Here is an 18129-nt window from a genome sequence, read left to right as displayed (position 1 = left end):
TCAATTACTAACCTAAAGTAAACCGGATCCATAATTCTAGTTCTATAGACTGCACAATACGCATGACACATTTTTGCTGTTGGCTGTATATAACCCCTGTCCACGTCAATAATATCACACTTTCCAAAATACTCGAGATTCTGTCTCTTTCCTCCCTACAATCCCTCTCCGACTCTCTCGTCGTATGTCACAGAGCCACCGCATACGGCGGCAGTCGCAGATATGATTAGTACCTGCCTTACTTCATCCACCTTCTCCGCCTCTTCTTCTGGTCTCCTCTCTCTGAAACCTCCTCAGTTCTCCCATCTACTTCCCAAACTTAGCTTCCATACTAATTTTCATGTCAAGGTAATCACTGATAAATACTTTGGCGCGTGGTGTAGAATTAAATTTTATTTGTTTCTTCTTCTTTATACATTATTCTTGGCGTTTTTGTATGTACAGAGGAGGATTTTAAAAAACAAAGGAATATGCAGAGCGGAGTTTTCTGGCGACGCTCCTTTTGCTGCCGCTATTGGTGCTTCTGTGCTGAGTTCTTTACTGCTGCCTAAAGCTGTTAATCCCGAAGACGATGGTGATTCTGCTATTGATTCTACTGATGCTCGATTGACTGCCATGGGGATCATAAGCTTTATTCCTTACTTTAATTGGCTGGTCATGATCGCTACGCTCTCCTTTTCCCTTTTCGCCTGTTTAAAGTCTTAGAATAGACTAGTATGGAAAATAATTTATTGATATTTTTGTTTGTTTGATTGATTGATAGAGCTGGGTATTTGCATGGCTTGATACTGGAAAACGGCGTTATGCTGTCTATGCACTTGTATACTTGGCTCCATACATCAGGTTGTTAACATAGTAATTGCTCTTCTCTTGTCGATTATAAATTTTCTCTAAAGTGAAAATGAATTATGATACACTAATGTAGTTTGTACTTATACAAAGTTGTAATTTAGTTTTTAATTCAAGTGTGCATGTTTGAGATCTTTTTTGCTCAACTTATAATGTAGGTCAAATATGTCTTTGTTCCCCGAAGATAGTTGGTTGCCTGTTGCTAGCATTATTTTCGGCATCATACATGTGCAGGTATATCACTTAATTTTACGTTTTCCATTATGTTACCTATCTGCAACACTAACTTGTTCAGGTTTCTTATATCGTTTTCTTTGAATTCTCACATTATATTAGGATTATTGAATTTCATTTAGTTTGGTAACTGTGAGGCCTTAGGGTAAAAATGTATCTGAAATCATAGTGATTGTATTTATATTTGTGTTGGTTAAGCTGTAAGGGAATACAAATTTGGATTGAATTGCATAACTTTAATAAATCCACAATCACTTTGTAGTTGAGTCAACTCAAATTTCATATTACTTTGAATATAGAATATGTTTTTGCTATCTTATTTACTTCTAGTGTATTTGCATGGAAGGAGAGTGTTTCGTTTTTCAACCCGAATCACAGTTATCTTAACGGTTTTATTGTTTATATCATTTGTCTTTTACAACTTTACACTAAGAGTTATAACTTTTTTATTAATTTATATATTATATTGACAACAATAACAAGGATATGGGTCAGATAATCCCGTCTTGGAAGGGCCGACCCAATTACTAACATTGATACTGACAATTCCTCATTTCACAGCTTGAAGCAAGTATAAAAAATGGAGATCTTGATGGATTTCAATATTTGAAGGCCGCTGCTAATTTTTTTACACCGAGGAGTAAAAAGAAAGATTCAAACTCAAAAGATCACCAAGCACCATTTGAGAAGGTATTAATGACTGAAGGCATTTGTCATTTGTTTCATTATTTTATAATCCTTGTGTTTATACTTTATATCCTGTTCTCTGTACTCTCATTTTTTTCACAGCAAGTTATATAAGTAGATTGGTTAAAAATCATATTAGATTCTGTAGATGGATATGAAATTGTACCCTAAATCATAGAGATTATAGATGGATTTGCATTATTAAATTGTTTTTCCTTCCACAGTATGAACCAAGTAAAGATAATAAAGAACTTGAAGGATTTCAAATTTTGAAGGAAGCTGCAAAGTTCCTTTCACCACTGATGGAAAAAGAAGATTTGAACATGGAAAATGATCATAGACATTTTGAGGAGGTACTAATCATTTAAGGTGCATCTAGACTGTTGTCTCATTGGATAAAACCATTATGCGTGTACCTGACGGGGAATTGAACTTGTGATGTCAGTGCAATAAAGATTAAGAGGCCTGAGAATGAGGATAACTCATTGAGTGTATTTCTTTTCTGCATGACTAACACTGGCCTTCCTTTCGCAGCTTGAAAATAACTTGAAAAATGGGGATTTTGAGGAATTTTTAAAGGAGGCTGCAAATTTGTTTTCACCTACAATGATAAAGAAAGATATGGAAGGACTCTCTGAGGAGGTATAAATCAGTAAAGGCACAAACACACTTTTGTTTCAATCATCGATCTTTGTTTTTATACCTGACTGGATTTGAACTTCTAATTTCAGGAAAAAGAGGAACATGGGAGCCAGTCATCTGCTACTGAGCAGCTAAGAAATGAAACTCAGATAGAGCACTCAGAACATCATGAGCACAGACATAGTGTTTGGGATGATGATGAGGAGAGGAAGAAACAATAGATATCAGCTTGTTACGTGACATTGAGGTTGGAATATATAAAACATTCTTCACTAATTGGAGTAATCATTCAATATCTACTTGTAAATTGGTTTTTTGGCAGCCTTTGGGGAAAAATATTGATTACAGCAAAAAAATACATTAACATTCTTACAGATATATGAATCTTTCTACACTAGGTTAATATTCAGTTTGTAAGGAGACAATTCTTTTCATTGTCGAGTTTCAAGTTTTTGTGATAGTTGATGAAGATAGATGCATATCACATGTCTGCCTCCATCATCAGTTTTGCAGCCTCTTCACAGGGAAGGGGCTTAGAAACCTCATTTTGAAGCAGAAATCCAAGCTAACAGCAGCAAAGGCAAAGATCAAGAAATTTTCAGATACATAGAGAGCACCATCAAGGGCCCGGGATACTAAACTTTCAGCATTCATATCCAGTGGTGGTCCTCCGGCAACCATAGCAAGGCCTGCATTACAAATCCTTTTTTTTCTCAGTTGATCGTAAACATCCTACTGCATCATGTTCTCGTTACTGCATTTAGTCAAAACAACTGGATATTTTCTGAATTTAATCAAAAGTTGTACCTTTGACGAATCCAAAAGCTGCAACTGTCCCGGACTTTAGGTGAAAATCATCCAAATCTCTTCTCACAGCATATCGGAAGGTCACTCCAAATAGTGCACAGCTAGCAAAGGTGACTGCTGAAGAAAGTATTAACTGGGGAATGGAGTCGACCTGCGTGAGAGAGATGGGGAGTTCAGTGAGGGTGCCGACAACTGCAGATATAGCAGCAGCCTTTATGGACTCCAATCTCTCTTCATCTTTGTTGATCGTCTCTCCTCCCGAACTATCTTCAGTATCCGTGCTCAGTAATAGTGATCGTTCGGCTTCTTCAACCTTGGCTCTTGCCTCCAAGATTTCCCGCTGACATTCTGCAATCTTGATTTAAAGCAAAAACAATATATCATCACTCTATAGTTAAGAATAAGTCCCTTGTTAAAAATGTTAATACGTTGGAAAAGCAACAGACCTCGGAGGCTCTGCTCTCAAGCTGGTTAATATAAACCGCCATTTGTTGAGCTTCAAGTTCTTGTCGTTGAATCTCAGCAAGCTCTTTTTTCGCTCTTTCTACTCTCTGAGACGCCTTATCTAACCCATCAAGCAACATTCTATTCTCTTTTCTGCTCAAAATCTCCTCCACTTGCTTGTCCACCATACCCGATAACGCATCCTTTAAATTATTACTACTCTCTTTTGAATCATCATTTTTACTATTTTTAACGACAAAACGTTTTGGCAGTGAAGTGGCCACTCTCAAGAACAATCTTGAGCTAGCTGGTGATGGTATACAAAAGGGTTTCAATCTGGGATTTGGATAAGTGAGAGAAGAGGTGTGGTTTATGGTAGCCATGACATGAGATTGAAAAACATCAGCGAAAAAAACAGCAGCTTATAGAAACTACAATTTTTCTCGCTTTCGGCCCATTAAGAATTTAATCAGTTTTATAGCCCATAAAAACTAACCTTACTACACTTTTTCTTGGCTTTGAAAATTCAGCGAGGGCTATGTTGGCACTCACTACAGGGTTTAACTGCAACTTCTTTACAAAAGTATACAAAAGAGGGGTTGTCTTTTCATGCGGTACAATCAATATAAAAATAAATAACATGCAGTACAAATTTTCAGCAATTTATTACACCTAATACCTACAATGACGTCAGCAGACCTGACGCGCGCGTCAGGCCTGCTGACGCATGAGCATGTGCACGAGCTGTGCTGGTGCACATGCTCCACTGACCCGCGGGTGATGCGCGGGTCAGCTAACATGTCCCCTCTTTTTTTTTTCAAAAAATCAAATACGTTCTTTATTTACTTATTTATTTAATATTTTAATTTGACCTCACATTTCAAACAAATAGTTTATCTAATTTTTTTATGCTATTTATTTATTTACTTATTTAATATTTAAATTTCAAAATACTGATATTTTAACAAATTTTTAAATACTAATATTTATTACTTATTTAATATTAATTTTAATTTTAAAATATATGAAATTTTAAATTCTAAAAATATAAAAAATATGTTTTACGTCTCATAAAAATTAAAAAAAATAGGCACTTTTTTTGTCATATAAAAATAAAAAAAATAGCCATATTTATTGTTAATTAAATATAAAAATTTTGATAAGTTTTCAGATGTATAAAAATATTAGTAATAAAACTTAAAAAAAGACATAAAAAGTAAGGAAAAAATTTCGAAAAACGAATGCGTATCAATTATGTATAGTATATGTATCAGAGATGTATCAATTATGTATAGTATATGTATCAGAGATGTATCTAATATGTATCAAAGTTGCATCATATATATTTTTCAAATACCTTTTGTATGTATCAAATATACATAAGTTGATTCAATTAAATTGATAAAAGAAAAAAATAACAATTTATAAATTTAATTAATTAAACTTCAATTTACTACATCTAAAAAAAATGTATCGTACGTATATCAAATATGTATAGTAAATATATATGTAAAGCATGTATTAAAATTTCCGATAAGTTTTTGAGACGTATAAAAATATTAATAATAGAATTTAAAAAAAGACATAAAAAATAAGGAAAAGGTTTCGAACAACGAATACGTATCTATATGTATCAATTATGTATTGTGTCAAGACCCAAATTATTGAGCCGAGACCGGCGCTAGGGAATGGGAGTGGTAGCTCCGAAACCCGTAGCAAGCCTAAAACCACTAATAATTTTTCGCAATTAAAAACATATTATTAATAAATATCAAAATATCATACTAGAGTTTACAATATAAAAATACTGTTTGAAGTAAAAATATTTATCTAGTACTGACACCTACTGACTACTGCAGCTTTAGGAACTCATATTTGTGCAAGTCCAATGACTTCTGGCACAATGGAGATGGCTCGTCTGATCCGACTTCTAATACCTGCAAACATCAGAATGAGGGGTCAGTATTTGGGAAAATACTGAGTGAGTATGCAACTTATAATCGGTATTATCAAAATACACATCGCATACTCAAACATATATATATTTATCTCGATATAATATGAAAATAACATAATATTCATAAATAGCAGATCCGACCGAAACCCTAATCTTAAACTCTGAACTTATCTCATTCCGAATATTCGAATCAAACTGATCCAAGTGATCCGACCCGGGAGTGTTCACACTCAACCACGTCAGCCGCGATCAATCTCTTAATCTCAAAGTGTGAGTCCAACTCACTGGTGGGTCCAACCCACTAGATACGGGGCTCAGGTTACACCGTAACCGAGTTCTCACTCGTATCGCATTCATATCGTATGCGCATTTCATAATCTCATAGACAATCTAGACACGCTAGACTGACTCAAATACTGGTGATCACACAGCCTATTGACACCCAATAGGTAGTTGGTTTCTTCGGATCGCATGCTAGATACTCATATTCAAACAATGAATATAATGGCATTCATATAATCACATTCATCAAACATACCATCTTATATAAGCAAATCATATAAATGCGACGTATTGATAATCATATTCATAATATACGAAAATAACTTTAATAATAATAATACGCGAAAGTAAATTGCCACTCACAGTGACCGCTATCCCAAATTGCATTATCGTCCGATCACGTAGGTTCCATGCGTCATTCGATTACGTAGCTATTCCAGCTCGTCGGTCTAGTAGCTTGACGGTTCGTCAATCACCTATTCAAGTTACCGTACGTTTAATTCATAAACGTCATCTGAATACTAAAACCCTAATCTTAAGCGATGTGTTTTACGTCCAAAAATCACGTTTTCGGAGTCCAAAAGTTACTATCGGGTTAGGGTACTTCATGTCGGGCCTCGGAATGGCATTTCCATGAAGAAACACGCTTGGCACATCGTGCCAAGCCTCCCTCACGTCGTGAGAATGGTTTCTCACGTCGCGAGGACCCTTCCTCACGTCGTGAGGATCATGCTTCACGTCGTGAGGCATCCCTCACGTCGTGAGGCATCCCTCACGTCGTGAGGCATCCCTCACGTCGTGAGGCATCCCTCACGTCGTGAGGCATCCCTCACGTCGTGAGGATCATTCCTCACGTCGTGAGGAACCCTAAACAGACCAATAGTCTGCCTCGAGGTGGTTCCAACCTCTTAAATACCCTTAAATCTATTCCTTCATACTCTCATATTACTTTAACACAAAACCCATATCGAAATTCATCAACAACGTCAAAACAATATGGTTACGATTAGTTCGACACATGTTCATGACATAACAGCCCTAAACTATTGATTTCCAGAGAATCAAACATCAAAATTACCTTGATTTTTAGGGCTGATAAGATAGAGAATCCTTTCCTCTTTCCAACGCAACAAGAATCGATCAATTCCGAGTCCGAACGAAGAAGTTATGCCGATTGGAAGTTTGCTTGCTACGTGAGATCATGTCTCACGTCGTGAGACATTGTCTCACGTCGTGAGACACCCTTAAACAGCCCCAAAACTTTCCTCGACATGCTTCCGACATCCCTAACTCATTCCGACATGTTTCTACATCAATAATACACAATATTCAACTCGTATATCATTGAAAACATCAAAAACGACGAGGTTACGATTGATTCGATTCGCTCAATATAAAACAGCCCGTATTCATTTATTCCAGCAACAAAAACGTCGAGGTTACCTTAATTTGAAGCTCAAAGATGGTAGAGGACTGAATTCCGAACAATTCGATATAAAGAACGCTCGATTTAGACGAGAAACGGCGAAACGGCGGCGGAACGTATCAATCGTCATTTCCTTTCTCCCTTCCCTTCTGCTCCTTCTCTTCCTCTCTGGAATCATCTGATTCCTTTCTTTCTTTTATATACATGTTGGCTAATTTGCCACTTTGATCCTTCATTTCTTTAACTTAAACCAATTTCCTTTTAAACTTTCTAATTTAACCATACGGTTAAATTATCCTTTTAACTCAATTAATTACGTATTATTTATATTTGTATAAATAATACTAACTCAATATTATTATTTTCCGTCAAAATCTTTTGATTACTAATCTCGAGGCTTAATTGGCTAATTTACACTTTAGCCCTTGAAACTTTTCAAAAGTTACAATTTAGCCCAAACGCATCCGCGTCCAAATTTTAAAAGGTCTCCGATTGACCCGAAACTTTTACCACATATACTATAAAACATTTCGCGGATCTTGGCGAAATAATTTCCATTTTAAGTCGTAGTGGCTAAATTACCACTTTAGTCCCTGTACCTTATTTCGAGCTTTTCTTGACATTTTTCCTTCTAATTCCAATTCTAACTTTAGAATTGAAATATAATATTAAGTTTCTCGAAAATTATTTCCAATATCACCACCCTGGCGAAACAGGACTGGACACGTAGTCCAATTAAATGCTTAAATATTTTGGGGTATTACATATTGGATATGTATCGCAGATGTATTGCATGCGTATCGAAGAAGCATTAAATATATTTTCCAAAATACCTTTTATATGTTACAAATATACATCGGTTGATTCAATTAAATTAATAAAAAAAAATTAAAATTTAATTAATTAAATTTTCAATTTATTACATCTAATTCACTTCTTAATTCAAAATTTAAAAACATTAATTCAATTATTTAAACTTTTAAATTTAAATTAAAGTTAATATTTTTAAAATTTATTTAGAACGAATTAATTTTTAGCATAATTTAAATAAATAAATATATACATAATTATTTATGAAAAGAAATATATAAATAATATTTTAATATATTTAATAAAATAAAAAATACATTTAGTGCCTTATGAATTGTTCAAATTGGACAATCCAAAAGACCCGTGTCAGGTCTTTTGAATTGTTCAAACTTGAACAATTCTCCTCTCTGATCCGCACATCATGCGGGTCAGCTATGCTAGTGCACCAGCAAAGCTGGTGCACTAGAATAAGCGTCAGAAGGCCTGACGCGTGTGTCAGGCCTTCTGACGCGCACTCCTAGGTCAGCGCGATATGACGCGCGCTGACTTAGTCAAAAAGTATGTACTGGCTGTAATATTTTGGCGTTTTTAGTAAACATGTAATTTTTTGAAAAAAAAGGTAATCATGTTATGTGGGCCCAAAAAGTGTCCACTTATGTAATTATTCCGAAAAAAACAGCAGCTTATAGAAACTACAATTTTTCTCGCTTTCGGCCCATTAAGAATTTAATCAGTTTTATAGCCCATAAAAACTAACCTTACTACACTTTTTCTTGGCTTTGAAAATTCAGCGAGGGCTATGTTGGCACTCACTACAGGGTTTAACTGCAACTTCTTCAAATTCTCCAAAACCCTCACTCGTCATTTCTTAATTCCTCTCATGGCTTCTCCTCAAACTGTTTCTTCTCCCGCCTATTCTACTGGTTCTCCCTACAACGCTCCTGTAAAGCGCGTTGGCACACACAACGGTAGCTTTCACTGCGATGAGGCTCTTGGCTGCTTCATGATTCGCCTTACCGACAAGTTTTTAAATGCTGAAATCGTCCGCTCCCGTGATCCTAAGGTTTTACTAACATTTACACATTTTCCTGTTTATTACTTTTTCATTTTGTGGTGAACTTGTGCTATGTACTGGGTTTTTTTAAATTAGGTGTTGGAGGGGCTGGATGCTGTGCTTGATGTTGGGGGTGTTTATGATCCTAGTCGGGATAGGTATGATCACCATCAGAAGGGGTTTGAGGAGGTGTTTGGACATGGATTTACTACCAAGCTTAGTAGTGCTGGTCTTGTTTATAAGGTAGTAGGTTTGTGCAAAGGGAACAAAATTTGACATTCATTTGGTTTGGAAATTTGATTGTTGCTTTATTTTTTCTGATATTGTTCTAATTGCGCGTTTTTTTAGCATTTTGGGAAGGAGATCATAGCAAAGGAGCTTAAGGTTGATGAAACGCACCCGGATGTGCATAGGTTGTTCTTGGCTGTTTATAAGAGCTTCATGGAGGTGATTACTACGTCTATTTTCTTTTGGAAAATCTAAGTTTTTTTGTGCGTGTTTATGTCCTACATTGCTGTGGAAACTGCTGTTTTGAACTTTGCCTTATGTCTAGGATCCTGCTAATGAAGACGTTGATTGTTATCGTTGTTTAAATATTTTAACAGTAACAACTAGCAAAAGTTGGAGTTATGAACTATGACGGTGCTGTAGGTTATGGTGATAAAGCCATCAAAATTTTGAGTACAATGCTTATGGACCGTCCACATTAGTGTTCCATATTCAACCTTTTATCTTTCTTTTCATTACACTGTACACACGATCCAGACTCTAATTATTTTCACTTCAAACTTAAATCTTGGCTGCCACTTGCCTATATCATTATTATGGACTTTGTTAAAGGGGGCACATTAGGAATGATAATTTTAACTTTTGGGCATTTATACCTGTGGACAAATGCCATAATTACAAAATATCTGGATACGACCCATATGCTTTCCATTCTCAAATTATATGTGTTCAGATGGTTTTTCACTTATACAACTTATTGTTTCTAATGCTTTTGTGGTTTACTGACAGTAACTCCTTGTCCTTCTCCAATGCGCCCCCTTCATTTGAGAATACTTCCTTGTTTAATTATGCAGGCGATTGATGCTGTTGATAATGGGATCAATCGGTATGACACAGACCAGCCTCCAAAATATGTAAATAATACACATCTGTCTTCAAGGGTTGGTAGACTGAATTTGGATTGGATAGACCCTGATCAATCACCTGAGAGGGAGGATGAGGCCTTCCAACGAGCAATGGCTCTGGCCGGCAGTGAATTTTTAGATGTGAGCCTTTTTAATTTTTTGTTTTAAGATGAAGTGGGTAAATTCCTTTTCATATTTGATTTTCATTTTCCTATTTCCCAGTATGAGTAGTACGAGTAAAGTTGTTCATGCTAGTATATTAACTGACATCAGTTTATTTTGATTTTTCAGAGTGTTACCTATCATGCAAAATCTTGGTTACCAGCTCGATCAATTGTAATGGAGTGCCTTGCAGCTAGATTTGATATTGATTCTAGTGGTGAAATTATGGTTTTGGCTAACTTTTGCCCTGTAAGCATCAAACCCTTTGATAAGCTTTGTTATTCTAGTCTTATAGCATGTTTCTTCATGTATCTATGCGAGTTCATATCAATCCAATATATGCTGCTCATTTAATTGCTTGAAACCTGCTTTATTTTCTGTTTTTTGTACCGTGGATAAAATTTGGAAAAACAAATGCAGGTAGGTGTTTCTGTTTGATCTTAATGTTTGGTTTTTCTATAGCATAGGCCTAATTCAGAAAATTATAATTAGATTATGTTTTTTGCAGTGGAAACTTCACTTGTTTGAGCTTGAGGAGGAACTGAAGATTGAGCCTTCAATTAAATATGTGCTTTATCAGGTAAGCATGTGTTTGTGCACTATTTATTTAGTCAACATGTCAAAGGCTTCTGAGAGTTTTGGCGCAACGTAATGCCATTCTTTCCGAAGATCAACCATAGAATAGAATTATCTTGTTAAGTATATCTTTCTTTGTAGAGGAGAATGGCTTTGCTAGAGTTTTATTTCCTGTGAATTTTGCACGAAGCAAATTCAGGATAAGTTTTTTGGATTCTTATTACAACATGATGATGTATACAGGACGACAGGAGCAAAGGTTGGCGAGTACAGGCAGTGGCAGTAGCTCCAGATAGATTTGAGAGCCGGAAGCCTCTTCCAGCTCAATGGCGAGGTCTAAGGGATGACGAACTCTCATGCCACTCTGGAATTGAGGGCTGTGTTTTCATCCATATGAGTGGATTCATTGGTGGAAATAAAAGCTATGAGGGTGCACTGGCCATGGCACGAGCTGCTCTGAAACTCTAGATTGGGGTTTATATCAGAGTTGGAGAACTCTTAGGAGTTTTGGCTGACTTGAATTTAAGTACTTTGACAGAGATTTCACAGTTACCAGCTTAGCATTCATTGATACACAACAAGTACTACAGGGTGGTTATTGTTTCTTTTTTGCCTGTGTAATTGAACTGCTTCAAAATTCAAATAGTGAAAATTATTAAAATGTTTCTGTTGTATCTGAAATTAAAAAAATGCATATTTGGAAATGGTCCATCAAAAAATGTCTATGGACCATTGATGAGGACAGCCTATCTAATTTTGGTTGATTTGGCTTTGCATCCATCAATTCTTGATTTGAGAGGTCATATTTACTAAATTGATGTAATGTTTATAGTATCATTCTTCTCAGCCACTGATTTACAATTTTCATTTTTTTTATGATGTGTCTAGTAGAATGAATCGAAGGAAGCTGTAAAAAGAGTTAAACTGATCTCGTCCCTTAAATTTGTATGATCCTGTCCTTGTTTAATCAATATACGTTTTCATGATGGATTAAAATTAGATCAAAGAATCATTGTTGTTGTTCCTAAATTTATGAGTTATGATCGATCCACTCATTTAATTGTTTTAATAAATTAAGAATAGTATTCCTTAATTTTATGTTAATTAATTGCAATTAGGTTATTGCAGCTCGTGAATATATTGTATTGGTAAAACAGATCCTAACGATATAAGCATTGAGGAGGAAAATGCCAGGATCATGAGTTCAATTTTTCACACAAGTGCTCCCCCTCAATTTTCAACCAATATATCTCAATTTTTCACATAAGTATTGTCATAATTTGATTAAAATGACTACATATATATTAATTGATTTGATGTATAATGGTATAAGTTCAGGTAATAGGGATGATAATTTCTGTAATAAAACTATAAAAATCATATATAAGAAATGTAATACAATAAAAAAGTTCCCGGTAAATAACTACCTGTAGCACTTGCACATTTTTGGCAATTGATGTGTAATCGTACCAATCTAAACTGTAGAATACCAAAAGTAAAAAAACAGAAAAGAAAAGGATAATTTTGGGGTCCAATTTGAACCTCACCGGCTTCTTTGAAATCACCTGTCCCTCACTATCTGTAGTTTTTCTTTGGGTAGATCCATTTTTGAAATTAAGAGAGAAGAAGAAGAAGCAAAAGAAGAGAATGGAGATGTTTTACTTCATGGTATTTGGAGGCTTAGCGGCCATAGTGGCAGCGCTCGAGCTGAGCAAAACAAGCAGAGATCGCATCAACACAACCTCTGCTTTTAATTCATTCAAGAACAACTATCTTCTCGTTTACTCACTCATGATGGGTATTTTTCTTCTCTTTAGATCTCATCGTTTCATTTTCATTTCGCCCGTTTTCATTTAAGACATTATTTCTTTTTTTGCGCCAATGCCATGTTATCATAGTCGGTTGAACTGGATTTTGCTTTAAAATATTGTCTGGTTTTGGCTACTGATTACAATTTTGTTATGTGTTTGACTTCTGTTGCTGTACATGTCATGCCATTGCAATTTTATCACTGTTTTACCAGGTTTGGTTCAAACAACTGTAAAGGATTAGAGATTCTTGCTTGCAAGTTATCAAGATTCTAGCCTGTATATGCATTTGGATGTTAGTAAGAATAAATGGGTTCGAGTATAAGTTATAGGATTTCAAAAAGGAACTAATTTAGCTGATTTGTGGAAACAGCTGGGGATTGGTTGCAGGGTCCATATGTTTACTACCTGTACAGTACATATGGGTATGGAAAGGGGGAGATTGGCCAGCTCTTTATTGCTGGTTTTGGATCTTCTATGTTGTTCGGGACAATTGTCGGCTCTCTTGCTGATAAACAGTAAGAATTTTCGTTTCCCGTTGTTTATGTTTTTTTTTCTTTAACAATTGGCATGTTCGTCAGATTATGAGGTCCTGATTATGTTATATGTTGGATTCAGGGGTCGGAAGAGAGCTTGTATTACTTACTGCATAACCTACATTTTGAGTTGCATCACCAAACATTCTCCTGAGTACAAAGTTTTAATGGTTGGACGCATTTTGGGAGGCATTGCCACTTCTCTACTCTTTTCAGCTTTTGAGTCTTGGCTTGTTGCAGAACACTTTAAGGTCTGTGATGAGTTATCTTATTTTCAAGTAATACCCATGTTAAAGTTTTCAGTACATTTAGGAGGCCGAGCTTATATATTGACGCATCATCAGTCTCAGCCATCTTTTATTATAATTAAGATATGTACTTAGTGTGGATTAGATTGTTTTACTATATGAATTCTCTTTGCATGTGAGTAGCTTCCAGTGATTCTTGATAGTTTACTCTGATGTTATATACATTTCATATTAGAGCTTTGTTCTCATCCATTGACACATGTTTATATATTTCTTTTTTGGCATCCCTTCCATTTTGTAGAGAGGTTTCGAGTCACAATGGCTTTCATTTACATTCTCAAAAGCAATATTCCTTGGTAATGGTTTGGTTGCCATTCTTGCTGGGTTGTTTGGCAATTTACTAGTGGGTAACTTGGGGCTTGGTCCTGTTGCTCCATTTGATGCCGCTTCATGTTTTCTTGCTATTGGCATGGCAATCATATTGTCATCTTGGACTGAAAATTATGGAGATCCTTCTGAAAACAAGGACTTACTTACGCAATTCAAGGGTGCTGCTAATGCCATTGCTTCTGGTAAAGCGATAAATTTGTCATTCATGCTTTATGTTGATACGTTGATGAACTTTGTGTGAATTTGAAATTGTCATTGGCATGCCATTTTTAGCATAAATGATAGAACAGCTACTTAACACAAGTGAAATGAATACTAGGGTGAGTGCTAATTTTTTTTGGGGGGGTAAAAAAAATCTAAAAAAAAAACTCTAGGTGTGAAATAAACTAAGAAAATAATTTGGGGGTGCTGGTAGTCTGTCCTTGCTTCTACTGCTGAAAAGCGAAGCATTGTTTTGACAAGGATAGCATCTGGATTCTGAACTGAAATGTTATAGTATTTTTTTGTCATTTTCCTCATTTGTTTTCAGTATTTTTTTTCTCTTCAAGCTTTTAATTAAGTTTGTTTTATGAAAGAATATTTATAGATAGTCCATAGGAAAATAGAAACACACATAAGAAGCAAGTGATTTTTGTTTCAACCCTTTACAAAGCGGTTATGACAAGTATCTGTGCCCTTTTCTATCTTTTGGATATTTGTGTTTGATATTATGTTGCATGTGGAATCAGATGAGAAAATTGCATTGCTGGGGGCCATACAATCTCTATTTGAAGGCTCAATGTACACTTTTGTATTCCTCTGGACTCCTGCTCTGAGCCCAAATGGCGAGGATATTCCTCATGGTTTTATTTTTGCAACTTTCATGCTTGCTTCGATGTTGGGAAGCTCTGTTGCTTCTCGTTTGATGGCTCGCTCATCCATCAAAGTTGAGAGCTATATGCAGATTGTTTTCCTAATATCTTCAGCTTCACTTCTGCTTCCTGTTATAACAAATGTATGTCATGAATCAGAATCCTCTCTCTCTCTCTCTCTCTCTCTCTCTCTCTCTCTCTTGTTATCGTTATTATCATGCAATGTTAGTGAAGAAAATTTTGACTCCTGTTTTAAACAGTTCTTGATAGTACCTTCTGGAGTGAAAGGTGGAAGCATCGCATTCTCTGGGTGTGTCCAGCTTTTTGGCTTCTGCGCATTTGAGGCCTGTGTAGGAATATTCTGGCCGTCTATCATGAAGATGAGGTCCCAATATATTCCTGAAGAGGCTAGAAGCACCATCATGAACTTCTTCCGCATTCCTCTCAACATGTTTGTGTGTGTTGTCTTGTACAATGTAAGTTGCTTGCTTCCACTTATGTTCTGCCATCGTCATCAGATTTGCTTTTGTATTCTTGATGCAAGATACTAATCCATTGAATAGAATTATTGATTGCAAAGTTCTGCCGATGCTCCTTTATAGGTCCATGCATTACTGCTGTTTCCATTTCTGGATTTTGACAGCTGACTTCTTTTCTTTTTTAATCCTTTTCTCCTTGAAGGTTGATGCATTCCCCATCATTGTAATGTTTGGCATGTGCTCTATTTTTCTCTTTGTGGCATCTCTATTACAGAGGCGGCTTATGGTCATTGCAGAAAGCCAAAAATCAAGTAAGTTTTTAGTTTCTTCAGACTACATTATTTGCTTTCGGTTGTTGAGCTCATATCACTTTTAGCTTGTTTGTCATATTATAGATTCAGAAGCCAATTCATCTATGTCTCTCTTTCTATACCTTTCTATGAACCAAAAAAGAATTAAGATTAAAATAACATTTTCTTTCTTTTTTGGAATTTCTGTAATGCCCCCCAAATATCTCATTCAATGTAGATTCCCAAGTTCATAGCGAACATTTTTGACTTTCTTCATCTCTGATCTTAATTCTAAAGAATTTATCATCAGTTAAGAGTTAAAAAAACTTTGTTTTAATTACAGGATCGCAAGATTGGACAGCAATGAGAGAGATGGAATCAGAGCCTTTAAATGCCTGATGGACTTTTGGAGGCAACCAACCTACGGGATATCTTTTTAATATTTGTCAGCAGCCACCTTTGCTCGCCGTGCCACTATTGGAGCGGCAACCTGGCTAGCTGTTTACGATCCAAGCCAATAACAGAGCAAGTGTGGGTTTGGTCCTACTTGATAAGAAGATAAAAAGGATATCATGGGGGGCAACAGGCTGTAATGTTAAACAAAAATTCATTATTAGGTGCATAGAGTGACGATCGTCACCGCTTTAAATCTTGTTTACTGGTGCTGCAATAAAGCAGCTGGGTATATCATTCCCTTAGATGTTAATCCTAGAAATTCTTATGAATCATTAATATATAAAGGTTCTATCATTTTATAATTTGGCCAACTCTGATCCAACCATTCTTTGCCTTCAGCTAGTAATTTATGTTTCAAGCCAGAACATTAATTCATAGAACAGAAAGAAGAGTAAAAAACTTTGTATCAAACTTCAGCATAAGGTATTGAATGTTGAATAACTATTTTATCATATCAACTTTCTGATCCAAAAACTTATACCTTAATCTAATTCTTCAACCATGTGATTGTAAGAACAGAGATTGACAGTTTTCTCATCTCATCTTCTTCACATGATGTAATAATTATTTGTGACATTTTATTCAACATCTCAACTCTCATCCTTGAAGTTTTTGTCTCAAACCTTAAACATGACATGAGACTTGATCCTTTTATGTTGAGTTGATGGATGATTGCCCATGTGCCATTATTTGCCCTATCATTCATTTCTTTCCAGCTATTTCCGTTTCTACCCTCAACTCACCCTTCATAGATCTCCTGAGATTCACCCTGTTTAAGGTTTGACTAACCAAGTTTGCTACTTGCTATAAAATAGAAACAAGGGCATTTAAGAGAAATCATCCACACTTTGTTCTTTTCTGCTTCTAACAGTTTGTGTACAGCTATTTGGGCCAATAAGATTTCATATTCACCTCTGCTGCTGTCTGTGTAATTTTGCTCTCACTTCAAATTTTTTGAGAAAGCCAAAAAAATACTGATCTTGAAAGCTAACTGAGAATGGCAAATCTTAAATCTCCTAAATTCTCGATCCTTTATGTTTTTCAGTTATTATGGTTGGTGCAAATCCAAGTTTGGTCTTACCAATTCAAGGTCGGAGATTTAAGTGCTTGGGGAATTCCCACTTCATCCAACCCAAAAGTCTACTATTTTTGGTCCAAATACCACACCTTCAAGATTGGAGATTCTCTCAGTAAGTACCCAACTCTTTTCATTTTATTTCAATAACATGAAACAAAACAAACGCTGCATCTTAACAAAATATTCTGGGTTTTTGTCATGATTAAACAGTGTTCTTGTACCCACCAAGTCAAGATTCAGTGGTTCAGGTGACAGAACAAAACTACAACTCGTGTAACCTGAAAGATCCAATCTTGTACATGAACAATGGCAATTCTTTGTTTAACATAACCACAGAAGGACATTTTTACTTCACCAGTGGAAACCCAGGCCACTGTGAAAAGAAGCAGAAGCTTATTATATCTGTCGGAAATGTATCGGATACTTCTGCATCTGACGGTCCTAGTGGAATGCCCGACAATGCCGACGCACCCTCGTACTCGAATGTTTTTGGATCGATGCCATTATCACAACATTCTTCTTCTGCATCAACTTATAAATTTTCAATGTTCTTATCTGTGTTCATCGGCGCAGTTATTTCTGCTCTGATCGGTGGTAACATGTGAAGGGCTGATACTGCAGTGCTTTTCATAGTATTTTATATTGTTTGTTTCAAAGGAAAGTGGATTGTATTGTATTGATTTATTATATATAAAGTTTTGGTTTTTGTGATTCTTTTCAGTAATTCAAGAGAATAAAAAAATGGAGTAAAATTTTCCCTACTTTCTTGTATTGCTGTTTTCTAAGTTCTAAGAAATTAAACTTAAGACGAGAAAACAACTACTCCCTCTTTTCATAATTTTTTATCCCAAAACTTTTTTCCATTTCTACTAGAAATAATTTTAAATTGAATCTCTCTATATTATTTTTATTTAAAACCCATTCATCAAT

General features: G+C 35.6%; 5 protein-coding genes across 5 annotated transcripts; 4 read left to right on the top strand and 1 right to left on the bottom strand.

Annotated features, from left to right (window-relative positions):
* The first annotated feature begins 65 nt into the window (after positions 1–65).
* LOC126676240 (uncharacterized) lies at positions 66–2872 on the top strand. The gene is made up of 8 exons (XM_050370401.2): positions 66–348; positions 445–654; positions 764–843; positions 1008–1083; positions 1645–1773; positions 1995–2123; positions 2305–2412; positions 2502–2872. The coding sequence occupies exons 1-8, from the start codon at positions 223–225 to the stop codon at positions 2631–2633; spliced, it is 990 nt and encodes a 329-aa protein (XP_050226358.1). The 5' UTR covers positions 66–222; the 3' UTR covers positions 2634–2872.
* On the bottom strand, positions 2737–4077 carry LOC126676241 (uncharacterized). The gene is made up of 3 exons (XM_050370402.2): positions 3666–4077; positions 3220–3574; positions 2737–3101 (listed from the first exon to the last, which is right to left on the bottom strand). Exons 1-3 carry the CDS (start codon positions 4044–4046, stop codon positions 2914–2916), a joined length of 924 nt encoding a protein of 307 aa, XP_050226359.1. The 5' UTR covers positions 4047–4077; the 3' UTR covers positions 2737–2913.
* Positions 4078–8873: 4796 nt separating this feature from the next.
* Positions 8874–11897, top strand: LOC126679123 (uncharacterized). Its single transcript, XM_050374063.2, has 7 exons — positions 8874–9201; positions 9289–9435; positions 9541–9639; positions 10275–10466; positions 10617–10736; positions 10996–11067; positions 11307–11897. The coding sequence occupies exons 1-7, from the start codon at positions 8938–8940 to the stop codon at positions 11529–11531; spliced, it is 1119 nt and encodes a 372-aa protein (XP_050230020.1). The 5' UTR covers positions 8874–8937; the 3' UTR covers positions 11532–11897.
* A 594-nt stretch (positions 11898–12491) lies between these two features.
* Positions 12492–16423, top strand: LOC126677663 (uncharacterized). The gene is made up of 8 exons (XM_050372404.2): positions 12492–12861; positions 13245–13389; positions 13490–13658; positions 13957–14227; positions 14774–15039; positions 15157–15372; positions 15578–15686; positions 16009–16423. Exons 1-8 carry the CDS (start codon positions 12711–12713, stop codon positions 16062–16064), a joined length of 1383 nt encoding a protein of 460 aa, XP_050228361.1. The 5' UTR covers positions 12492–12710; the 3' UTR covers positions 16065–16423.
* Positions 16424–16993: 570 nt separating this feature from the next.
* On the top strand, positions 16994–17960 carry LOC126677665 (stellacyanin). Its single transcript, XM_050372405.2, has 2 exons — positions 16994–17311; positions 17410–17960. Exons 1-2 carry the CDS (start codon positions 17119–17121, stop codon positions 17802–17804), a joined length of 588 nt encoding a protein of 195 aa, XP_050228362.1. The 5' UTR covers positions 16994–17118; the 3' UTR covers positions 17805–17960.
* The last annotated feature ends 169 nt before the right edge of the window (positions 17961–18129 follow it).

Source organism: Mercurialis annua, linkage group LG4 (genome assembly GCF_937616625.2).
Source record: "Mercurialis annua linkage group LG4, ddMerAnnu1.2, whole genome shotgun sequence".
NCBI lineage: Eukaryota > Viridiplantae > Streptophyta > Magnoliopsida > Malpighiales > Euphorbiaceae > Mercurialis > Mercurialis annua.
The sequence above is the reverse complement of the archived record's forward strand: the minus strand, read 5'-3'. Positions and strand labels throughout refer to the sequence as shown.